Source organism: Schistocerca nitens, chromosome 6, assembly GCF_023898315.1.
Source record: "Schistocerca nitens isolate TAMUIC-IGC-003100 chromosome 6, iqSchNite1.1, whole genome shotgun sequence".
Taxonomy (NCBI): domain Eukaryota; kingdom Metazoa; phylum Arthropoda; class Insecta; order Orthoptera; family Acrididae; genus Schistocerca; species Schistocerca nitens.
In genome coordinates this window covers 50,865,370-50,877,725 of record NC_064619.1, presented here as the reverse complement: position 1 = coordinate 50,877,725, position 12,356 = coordinate 50,865,370, and the positions used below count along the sequence as shown (strand labels likewise).

Genomic DNA, 12,356 nt, shown 5'->3' with positions numbered 1-12,356 from the left:
CATTCAAGTAATTCATAAGGTTCATAGCTGCTTCTTAGTCTCCACTTTCCTTGAATTGGTTAAACAGCTGGTTGATCTCTTCATTCCAGCCAGGAATGTATTCTTACCGACATCCTCTGGGCATGCTTTTTTTGGCAGTAGATATTACGAGTTTTAAAAAACTTTGAGTATTATTTTGGAAGTGCAGGGACCTGTTTTATTGACTCGTCCAGCAATTTAGAAAATTTATCCCAATCTGCTTTTTGAAAGTTCCAGCGGGATACAGGAGCAGATCGCACTGGGGGAATGTGTAACCCATAGGAGATGAGAATGGGGCGATGTTGGCTTCTGGGAAAGTCATGCAGCACCTTTCTGATGATAGTTCCGCTACTACTCTCCGAAGGGTCCATAGTTGGCAGGCAGAGGTCAGGTGTGCTCTCTGTACCCCATCTTTGAGACCTGAATGTGCCTTTTCCCTTTGCATCATAATGGAGCTTTAAGTTGTTTGCTTCCATCCATTCTGCTAGACTTCTATCATTTTCATCCTCTTCGGCTTAGCCCCACTCATAACTATGGCTGTTAAAATCACCTACATATATTGCAGGATGTTCTAGCACTGGGAATTGTTTGCGCCAAGTGCTATTCGGTGGTTTGTAGATATTTGCTATTTTTATATTTCTGATCTGAATCACCGCTACCATCACGTTTTCTTTGTCTGATTTCTCCTCAAGAATAACTGAGACATCCTTTAAGTTGTTGCGGACAAAGCTGGCAACTCCATATTGAGGATGGTTAGTTTGGGACACTAATTTATAGCCTGGGATATGCCCTCGCTTCCACAGAGCATTGTCATCTTCAGTATGAGTCTCTTGCAGTGCTTAGACATCCGCCCTATTCTCTCTCAAAATTTCATACAGTATTTTGCCCTCATATCTGCACAGTCCCTCAACATTCAGTTGACATATTCTGAGCTTTCGAAATGTGGTGCTACAGAAGAATGCTGAAGATTAGGCGGGTAGATCCATAATAGAATTGGGGAGAAGAGGAGTTTGTGGCACAACTTGAGATGAAGAAGCTTGCACAGGATAGAGTAGCATGGAGAGCTGCATCAAACCAGTCTCAGACTGAAAACCACAACAACAACATTCTGAGCACGTTTCCATGTTGGCTCTGAACAGTGCCGTTTGTATAGGGTTTCATATTGTTGTTAATTTCGTAATCGCTGTTCGAATTATCTTTAAATCGCCTTCTTCGAGAGTTAGCCTAATTGGAAAAGACCAATAAGTTGCCCAGGGAGCACCGACAGTGATCAAGGCACATGAAGATGCATTCGAAGGCGAAAAAAGTAACTGCTCATGTGGAGGTCTCTCGCTTGCTTCCAGCTGTGCAACAAGCCATCAAACTCTCGCCTCAAGGAGCGAAACCACTAGTTACACAACCGGCAGGCCGGAAAGGTCAGAAGGAGTACTGCCGTGAAGACTTCCTACGTCCCTTGAGCCAAACAACACTTGAGTCTTCCTCTACTAACAAGAAAGAATCGCAGAAGCCCAACAAAGGCAAACGGTCTTCTCCTTCGCCGATGCAAAGATCCTGTTCGTTGCTGTTGCCACTTAGCCCGGCTGGCCTCTGTGTTGCCGGTGCACACCACCAACTGTTTTTCTGTATTGGACTCCACAGACTGACAGCACAAGCAAGCTGATGCTTCTGTGGATGCCATGGAGCAGGATCCTCTTGCTTCTGTGCCCTGTAGCAGCGATTCTTCACAGGCTCTCACTCGGCAGCCACCGAGATGACAGCCTTTCATCTCTTCCTCATCATGACTCTGGCATTCCTTCAGGAAACAAAATTGCATCCTCACAACTGCTTTGAGCTTTCAGATTTCTTCCCAGTTCGTTTTGACCATCCCCCTGAGGTCAGCATTCTATCTCATGGGGGCGTCATGCTGCTCATATGAGATGATATTCATTGTCAACCCATCTACCTGACCACCCATCTTCAAGCTGTTGCCATTTGCCTTTTCCTTCCTCACGTGACTTTTCCTTCTGTACCATTTATTTCACTCTGTCATTCAATCTCACCAGGGCAGACTTACATCAGCTTCTTGGGCAGCTAACCCCCCCCCCCCCCCCCCCTAATTCTACTACTTGGTGACTCATCCCCTTTGGGGTTCTCCCAGAACCTGTCAGAGAGGTGCCCTCTTGGCTGATCTTCTTAAAGAACTTAACCTCTTCTGCCTTAACACTGGAGCATCCACATTCCTTTCTGACTCCTCGCACACCTATTCTCATTTGGAACTATCCTTTTCCACTGCCCAGCTTACCCATTGTCTTGAGTGGTCCGTTCTTTGTGACACCTCTTCGAGCGACCATTTCCCATGTGCTATCCGTTTTCTGACTCCTACCCCCACCTGTGTGCACACCCAAATGGCAGCTTACTTTACTCCTCCCTGGTGACTTTCGAAAAACAGGATTTTCCCAGTTGTAATGACCAGGTGGACTATCTCACAAACGTTATACTTACTGCTGCAGAACATTCCATTCCTCGCACTTCCCCTTTCCTGCGCCGTGTCCCAGTCCCTTGGTGGACTGAGGCATGACGTTATGCAATTTGCACATGGAGACATGCTCTCCACAATTTTAACCATCATCGTACCCTGCCTAACAGCATTCGTTATAAACAGATGCACGCAACATGCCGCCGCGTTCTTCAGGATAGCAAAAAAGCTAGCTGGATTTCATTCACTAGTTCTTTTAACAGTTCCACCACTTCTTCTGTAGTGTGAGCCAACTTCCGACGGCTCTCTGGGACTAAGATCTATTTGCCAATTTCCAGCCTGAAAGTAGCAAACGATATTATCATGGACCCTATTGTTGTCTCCAACACTGTGGGCCACCATTCTGTGGAAATTTTGAGCTCTTGCCTCTATCACCCTGCCTTCCTCCATCGGAAAGGAGCGGAGGAGGCTCAGCAATACCATTCTCGTCTCCGAATCGTGAGTTCTACAATGCCACCTTTACTATGAGGGAGCTAGATTGGGCTCTTAGTTCATCCCAATCCTCCACGCCGGGGCCAGACGCTGTCCACATTCAGATGTTGTAGCACTTTTCTCTTGTGGGCAGGCATTTTCTGCTTAACACGTACAACCGTATCTGGGGAGAGGGCACATTTCCTTCACATTGGCATGAAGCCACCATCATACCCATACCTAAATCCGGTAAGGACAAAAATCTTCCTTCTAGCTATCACCGCATCTCTCTCACCAGCTGTGTTTGCAAGGTGATGAAATGTATGATTCATGCCTGGCTGGTATGGTGGCTCGAGTCTCGCAATTTACTAACGACTCCACCATGTGGATTTCAAGCGTGGCATTCTGCAGTTGACCATCTTCTTACTTTGTCCACCCATGTCAAGAATGGTTTTCTGGGGAAATCCCAGACTGTGGCTATGTTTTTCGATTTGGAGAAGACCTACGAAACTTGCTGGAGAACTGGTATCCTCTGTACTCTTTACATGTGGAGCTTCCATGGCTGCCTGCCCTGTTTCCTTCAGGAATTTTTTAAAGACGAAGTTTTCAAGGTGCGTGTGGGGTCTGCCTTGTCAGGCACCTTTATCCAGGAAAACGGTGTGCCTCAGAGTTCCATCCTGAGCGTTGTCCTCTTTGCTATCGCCATTAACCCTATAATGGCTTATCTCCCTCCTGGCATCTCCAACTCTCTTTTTGTAGACGATTTTGCCATCTATTGGAGTTGTCCACGGACCTGTCTCACTGAGCCCCAACTCCAGCGCTGTCTTGATTGTCTTTACTCCTGCAGCATCGACAGTGGCTTTCGTTTTTCCATTGACAAAACTGTCTATATAAATTTCTGGCGGCACAAATGGTTTCTCCCACCATCTTTATGTCTTGGGCCTGTTGCCCTTCCGTTAGTCGAAACTGTAAAATTCTTGGGGCTCATGCTCGATAGGATACCCTTGGTCCTCCCATGTGTTTTACCTGACAGCCCGCTGTACGTGTTCCCTCAATTTCCTATGTGACCTCAATTGTATTTTCTGGGGTGCCGATCAAACCTTCCTCTGTTTGTACTGGTCCCTTGTCCGTTCAAAACTCGACTATGGGTGCCTTGTTTATGCGTCTGCACTTCCCATCCCCGTAGGCCGTCTCAACACTATCCACCATCGTGGTATCCGTTTGGCCACTGGCACCTTTTACACTATTCTGGTTCAGAGTTTGTATGCTGAAGCTGCTGAACTACCACTGTCCTACCACCATGACTTTCTCCTCAGCAGGTATGCATGCCGTTTGTCTGCATGCGTGGCCACCCATCCTATGCCTCCTTCTTTGGTGATTCCTTTGATCGCCAGTATGGGGTGCGTCCCACTTCTGTGTTACCTTCTGGAGTCCGCTTTCAGTACTTGCTCTGGCGGCTTAACTTCACACTACCTGTAACTTTCCTGATGGGTGTGAACCCTTCACCACCTTAGCTTCATGAAGTGGCCCGTGTTAAACCTTGACCTTCATTCGCTTCCGAAGGGCACTACTCGCTCTATCACCTTCAATTTCAGTCTGTCGCCTCCAGTTTCACAACCTTAGCATGAATCTTCATGATAGTACCTTTGTATACGCTGATGACTCTCGGACTGATCTTGGCTTTGGGCATGCCTTCGTCACTGACACCCATGTCTTTCAATATCTGTGCTGTACACTGCCTATTCCTTAGTACAATGGGTCCACGAAAACAGTCACTTGCTCACTTTTGGTGGAGCCACTGTGCTGTTCATGCGGGTTCCTGGTCATGTCGGTCTGCCAGGAGACGAGGCTGCTGCCGAGGCTGCAGTCCTCCTACCTCAGCACACTAGTTCCTATATTCTCTCTGACTATCTCTATGTTGCCGTCTGTCTGGAGGTGGTGTCCCTTTGGCATCACCAATGGTCCTCCCTTCACAGGAATAAGCTCCGGCTTATTAGGCCTCTCCCAGCAGCTTGGATGACCTCTCGGCCCTCCCTCCAGGAGGAGGTCATTTTAACTAGATTCCGTATTGGGCACTGCGTTTTTAGCCATCGTCATGTGATAAGTGGCGCTCCCCCACAACTTTGTATACATTGGGCCCAAGTTTTAACTATCTGCCACTTCCTGATGGAATGCCCATTTTTTTAACCGTCTACGTTCCAGCTTAAGATTGCCTTCTGAGTTATCAGCCATTTTAACAACTGAAGTGCGGCCTGTCAACCACGTTTTACTTTTTAACTGCCAAAGCAATATGGCAAAGGCCATTTAATTTTTGGTTTTTGGCCTCCATTTCTGTATGGTGTCTTTTCTTGCACCTTCTCCACATCGCTGTTTTTTGTTTTTAGCTGTCTTCTCTTATGGCAATTGGGGCTGATATATTGTCATTTTTTAACTACTCTCTGTCATGTTCTATGGTTTGACTTGGGTGCGTATGACCCCACTTGTTTTTGCATCCTAAAGCAAAACAAAACCAAACCAAACCCAACCGTCCGGCACTTGGCCTGTCCGCAGACTCCACCACAACGACTCTCCACAAGCATGCCCTACCATCCGCGCATCTATCGCACACGATATTCTGCGCACACTATACCAGGGTTCGCACTCAACCTTCGGCAGTGCCATCCACAAACCCACCACCCTACCCCTCCACCCAATGTGTCATGCGATCTGTAGTGGGTGAAGGAGTGCGGAGTAATCATAGTATTTAAAGGAGGCAGGATGTAGTGAAGAAACTCATTCTACAGATATTACCTGAAGATGATGGCAAGGTAAGCTATCAAAATATCATGTTACAAAGAAGACTGCATCTGGATGGAAATCCAAGAACAGTACAAACATCTGTGTATGACGTTTGTTAGTTATCATAAAAAGCCTCAATGTTGATTAACCATTCACTCTTTTTGAATACTTTGTAGAAATGTTAATTTTCGGACCCTGGTATGCTGCAACTCTAATATACTGAAACAGTTGTGTAATTCAGTGTAACAGGGCTTTTGTTAAAACATGAGTGCTTGAGATCAGTGTATCTGTTACAATAATTGTAGAGGGATTTCTGCAGTTGTCATTATGTACACATATTAGAGGCTTATATGTCTACTAAGAATCTCTCCAAGAAGTGTAATTCTCCCATCATTTTGTAGGTGGCAGTGCAATTGGGCGCTGTGGTAACACCCGACCTGACAGATTACACTACGCACTTGGTTGCTGTTCGCCCAGGCACTGCAAAGGTGAATGCAGTGCAGAGGAGGCACGATAATATTCTCCTCGTGACTCCCGACTGGCTCTGGGCGTGTGCAGAACGCTGGGAACATGTCGAGGAGCGTCTCTTCCCGCTGGGCCGTGGCACCTCTGCTCGTCGTCATCCACCGGCTCACTGTGCTTCACCTACTCGTGTTCCTCCGAGTTATGTGTTAACTCCAGATGATTCCTCAGGACAACAGAAGAGCACGTCTGGTGACAGTGTCTTGGAAATTATCAATCCCTTGATGTCTTTTTCATCTGAGGATATTGCGAGTATGGACCGCGAAGTGGAAGATATCTTCAATGAATCGGAGAGTGAAAGTGACTCTGAAGGTGAAAGTAAGGCAGACACTGATGAAGATGATAAAAATGATGACAGTATTCTGGGTGGTAGTCCTCCCAAGATCAGGCACGAGGATGACAGCAGCAGCAGTAGTTCGGGGTCACTTACAGGTAATATATTTGATTGAATACCAGGGCCATGTCTGTGGCCTGTGTAACTTAGTTCATACGATTTTTTAGTGTAAAATGATTTGTAATCTAATTGCTTTAAGCATGCAACCTTTCCAGCAATACCATTCTTTGTAGCTTTAAATGAGTAATTAATGTTATCAGAATAGTAATGACACTAACACATACCTAATTTGATATCTTCTGTTACTTGATTTTCTGATACTAATACAAATGATAGAAATGTAAAAGAGATGCCTTCTGTATAGAAGGGAACCATACAAACAGCAAAATAATTTACATGGATAAAAATCAATAGCAACATCACTAAGTAAGTGGTTATACTACAATTGCAAGCATACCACCTCTGATGCAGTAAACAAGACAAATGTATTTCAAAAACCTAGACTGTAAGAATAGTTTGACAGTCCTGTCACATTGGACACCAGAAAGATTCTAATCCTTTAGTTTTGTCTCCAACACTTGAAAATTGACAATGACGGTTGAAGTGTTAGTTTAAACATATCTTCGAAAACTTGGGAAAGGTAGGAAATTCAACTACGTTGAAGAGTCATTTCATACTGATACAAAGCCAACTCCCATCCTAGTTGTTTGTTTGTTTATTCATATGATAGAACAGCTATTAAAGAAATTCAAAAGAACGATATGGAGAGTATCTGCTCCAGGCAGCAATTTCAGGGAGGGCGCCAAATTCGTATTCTTGATGAAAAAAAACTTGTTTCACAAAGTGCCTAGTATTCAGCGCATGTTGGTCTATCGATTATTCATATGATTTTGAAATGCATTCCTGTTGGTTTTGAGCACATTCTAAGTTGGTTTTGAGCACATTCTAAGTTGATTTCTGAATGAATCATAAGTTGATTTTTGAATGCGTGCATAGTGTACTAGATGCCTCTGCCAGGGGAATCCCCGCTGCATCTAGAAAGAAACTTTCCTGCAGACAAAAGGGGATGGAGCTATATGAGCTGAGAGGAATAAAGCTGAACAGGTTAATGCCAGTCGCTGTGTATGTGGTTGACTGGGTTTGCGAATGTTATAATTACTAGTGAAATCCATAGATTCAGACTGTTGTTGTTTTCAGTGCTGAGACTGGTTTGATGCAGCTCTCCATGCTACTCTATCCTGTGCAAGCTTCTTCATCTCCCAGTACGTACTGCAGCCTACATCCTTCTGAATCTGCTTAGTGTATTCATCTCTTGGTCTCCCTCTACGATTTTTACCCTCCACGCTGCCCTCCAGTACTAAATTGGTGATCTCTTGATGCCTCAGAACATGTCCTACCAACCAATCCCTTCTTCTAGTCAAGTTGTACTACAAACTCCTCTTCTCCCCAATCCTATTCAGTACCTCCTCATTAGTTACGTGATCTACCCATCTAATCTTCAGCATTCTTCTGTAGCACCACATTTTGAAAGCTTCTATTCTCTTCTTGTCTAAACTATTTATCGTCCATGTTTCACTTCCATACATGGCTACACTCCATACAAATACTTTCAGAAATGACTTCCTGACACTTAAATCTATACTCGATGTTAACAAATTTCTCTTCTTCAGAAACGCTTTCCTTGCCATTGCCAGTCTACATTTTATATCCTCTCTACTTCGACCATCATCAGTTATTTTGCTCCCCAAATAGCAAAACTCCTTTACTAGTTTAAGTGTCTCATTTCCTAATCTAATTCCCTCTGCATACACGACTTAATTCGACTACATTCCATTATCCTCGTTTTGCTTTTGTTGATGTTCATCTTATATCCTCCTTTCAAGACATTGTCTATTCCGTTCAACTGCTCTTCCAAGTCCTTTGCTGTCTCTGACAGAATTACAATGTCATCAGCGAACCTCAAAGTTTTTATTTCTTCTCCATGGATTTTAATGCCTACTTCGAATTTTTCTTTTGTTTCCTTTATTGCTTGCTCAATATACAGATTGAATAACATTAGGGAGAGGCTACAACACTGTCTCACTCCCTTTACAACCACTGCTTCCCTTTCATGTCCCTTGACTCTTATATCTGCCATCTAGTTTCTGTACAAATTGTAAATAGCCTTTTGCTCCCTGTATTTTACCCCTGCCACCTTCAGAATTTGAAAGAGAGTATTCCAGTCAACATTGTCAAAAGTTTTCTCTAAGTCTACAAATGCTATAAACGTAGGTTTGCCTTTCCTTAATCTTTCTTTTAAAATAAGTCGTAGGATCAGTATTGCCTCACGTGTTCCAATATTTCTACATAATCCAAACTGATCTTCCCCGATGTCGGCTTCTACCAGTTTTTCCATTCGTCTGTAAAGAATTCGTGTTAGTATTTTGCAGCCGTGACTTATTAAACTGATAGTTCGGTAATTTTCACATCTGTCAACACCTGCTTTCTTTGGGATTGGAATTATTATATTCTTCTTGAAGTCTGGGGGTATTTCACCTGTCTCATACATCTTGCTCACCAGATGATAGAGTTTTGTCAGGACTGGCTCTCCCAAGGCTGTCAGTAGTTCTAATGGAATGTTGTCTACTCCCGGGGCCTTGTTTCGACTTAGGTGTTTCAGTGCTCTATCAAACTCTTCACGCAGTATCATATCTTGCATTTCGTCTTCTTCTACATCCTCTTCCATTTCTATAATATTGCCCTCACGTACATCGCCCTTGTATAGACCCTCTGTATACTCCTTCCACCTTTCTGCTTTCCCTTCTTTGCTTAGAACTGGGTTTCCATCTGAGCTCTTAATATTCATACAAGTGGTTCTCTTTTCTCCAAAGGTCTCTTTAATTTTCCTGTAGGCAGTATCTGTCTTACCCCTAGTGAGGTAAGCCTCTACATCCTTACATTTGTCCTCTAGTCATGCCTGCTTAGCCATTTTTCTCTTCCTGTTGATCTCATTTTTGAGACGTTTGTATTCCTTTTTGCCTACTTCATTTACTGCATTTTTATATTTTCTCCTTTCGTCAATTAAATTCAATATTTCTTCTGTCACCCAAGGATTTCTACTAGCCCTTGTCTTTTTGCCTACTTCATCCTCTGCTGCCTTCACTGCTTCATCCCTCAAAGCTACCCATTCTTCTTCTACTGTATTTCTTTGCCCCATTCTTGTCAATTCTTCCCTTATCCTCTCCTTGAAACTCTGTACAACCTCTGGTTTAGTCAGTTTATCCAGGTCCCATCTCCTTAAGTTCCCACCGTTTTGCTGGTTCTTCAGTTTTAATCTACAGTTCATAACCAATAGATTGTGGTCAGAGTCCACACATGCCCCTGGAAATGTCTTACAATTTAAAACCTGGTTCCTAAATCTCTGTCTTACCATTATATAATCTATCTGAAACCTGTCAGTATCTCCAGGTTTCTTCCATGTATACAACCTTCTTTTATGATTCTTGAACCAAGTGTTATCTATGATTAAGTTATGCTCTGTGCAAAATTCTACTAGACGGCTTCCTCTTTCATTTCTTATCCCCAATCCATATTCACCTACTATGTTTCCTTCTCTCCCTTTTCCTACTCTCGAATTCCAGTCACCCATGACTATTAAATTTTTGTCTCCCTTCACTACCTGAATAATTTCTTTTATCTCATCATACATTTTTTCAATTTCTTCGTCATCTGCAGAGCTAGTTGGCATATAGACTTGTGCTACTGTCATAGGCGTGGGCTTCGTGTCTATCTTGGCCACAACAATGCATTTGCTGTGCTGTTTGTAGTAGCTTACCCGCATTCCTATTGTTTAATTCATTATTAAACCTACTCCTGCATTACCCCTATTTGATTTTGTATTTATAACCCTGTATTCACCTGACCAGAAGTCTTGTTCCTCTTGCCACCGTACTTCACTAATTCCCACTATATCCAACTTTAACCTATCCATTTCCCTTTTTAAATTTTCTAACCTACCTGCCCGATTAAGCGATCTGACATTCCACACTCCGATCCGTAGAATGCCAGTTTTCTTTCTCCTGATAATGACGTCCTCCTGAGTTGTCCCCGCCCGGAGATCCGAATGGGGGACTATTTTACTTCGGGAAAATTTTACCCAAGAGGGCGCCATCATCATTTATCCATACTGTAAAGCTGCATGCCCTCGGGAAAAATAACGGCCATAGTTTCCCGTTGCTTTCAGCCGTTCACTGTACCAGCACAGCAAGGCTGTTTTGGTTAGTGTTAAAAGTCCAGATCAGTCAATCATCCTGACTGTTGCCCCTGCAACTACTGAAAAGGCTGCTGCCCTTCTTCAGGAACCATACATTTGTCTGGCCTCTCAACAGATACCCCTCCATTGTGGTTGCACCTACGGTACGGCTATCTGTATCGCTAAGGCACGCAAGCCTTCCCACCAGCGGTAAGGTCTGTGGTTCATGGGGGGAGATTCAGACTACCAGGGGGGAAATAAACAACTAACAGAAATAACAGGTAAGAAATAGTGCATATTATCTTCTCGGAGTGTCCAAGAAAATGTAATTTTGACAGAAAACTTTTGGTCAGACCGCTACACTAATAAGGCCAGTTGTACAGTCCCTCGCTAGCAGCTGCTAAAGTTCTATTCTGGGAGTAGTGTGGAAAACATGTTCTACAAACACATAATAACGTCTAACGGGAGAATAAACACTGGATAACTAAACCGGTGATTATGGAAGAGTTAGTGAAGTTAACTGGAAAATAAGTTTTGACATTGGCAGGAGCAGTTACAGAATTAGTGATGACAAGATTGTTTGTTAGAACGAGGAAAGAGAATAAATGGGGACATCACACAATTTGTGGAAGAATAAGACGATTCCAAATTTATATAAAAATTTCGTACTACTAATCTTCAATTTCATGCTTGAGAATGTGAAACTATTTCCTGACATAAAGCATTTTGCTTGTAGTAGGCCTAATAGGCATTTGATATTGGTACTTCGTGAATTATATTCTGTCATGTTATAAAAATGGCCATTTGTGCCAAAACAGTCTCATTTGTTTTGTGTGGGTTGCAATTGCTGCAATATTAGACAGGCCTATTTCGTTTTATCTAGCAGACAGTGACAAAATACACATAATCAGATCGAGAAACCACACCAGTCTTAAGTACTATTTGTATTAAGAGCTTTTTTAGTTTTAGACGTTGACATTTCATTTTTTCATGTAGCAAAACATTTGACGAACTTTGATGAGATAATAGTTCTTTCACAGAGAGGAAAGCACTTCATGTAAAGCTGTAGCAAGATTAGAAAGAGAAAAAAATGCATGACTTAAGGATTGAAGAAACGTGTACTGTTGTGATTGTCTCTTGTCTTTACTGGTTGTATGTATCGTATATTTAATTTTGTGTCACACAAAGCAGGACGTTATTAGCTAGTAGGAAATAAATACTGCAAATTTTCTGAAGACTTCTTGTTCTCCTGGTTACAAATAATCCATAATCCCATCCAGTATTAATTGCGAGTGTGGCTTTTTTTCCTGTTGAACCGGCTGACTTGGAGCAGGAGAGGCACCACAGGACATTTTAAAACTTCCACTGTCCTGAATATAGCTTGACGGCATCCGTTACAAAATATACATGTTTTAATTCCAAAGAAAGAAATACAGTGCCATGCGATAGAAGAAGGGTGTGTGAAGAGGCAGGGAACTGCATTTTGACACACTTAAGACCAAATAACATGTCTTCAATTCCTCAAGCATGTATGTTTTATGTATCAG

At 43.1% G+C, this 12,356-nt stretch overlaps 1 protein-coding gene across 1 annotated transcript in view; it reads left to right on the top strand.

Moving 5' to 3' along the window:
• Positions 1–12,356, top strand: part of LOC126262895 (RNA polymerase II subunit A C-terminal domain phosphatase) — an 86,029-nt gene that overhangs the window by 64,406 nt on the left and 9,267 nt on the right. Inside the window, exon 7 of the mRNA XM_049959790.1 lies at positions 6,124–6,676. Within this exon, the coding sequence (XP_049815747.1) occupies positions 6,124–6,676 (553 nt within the window). The remainder of the gene's footprint in view (positions 1–6,123; positions 6,677–12,356) is intronic.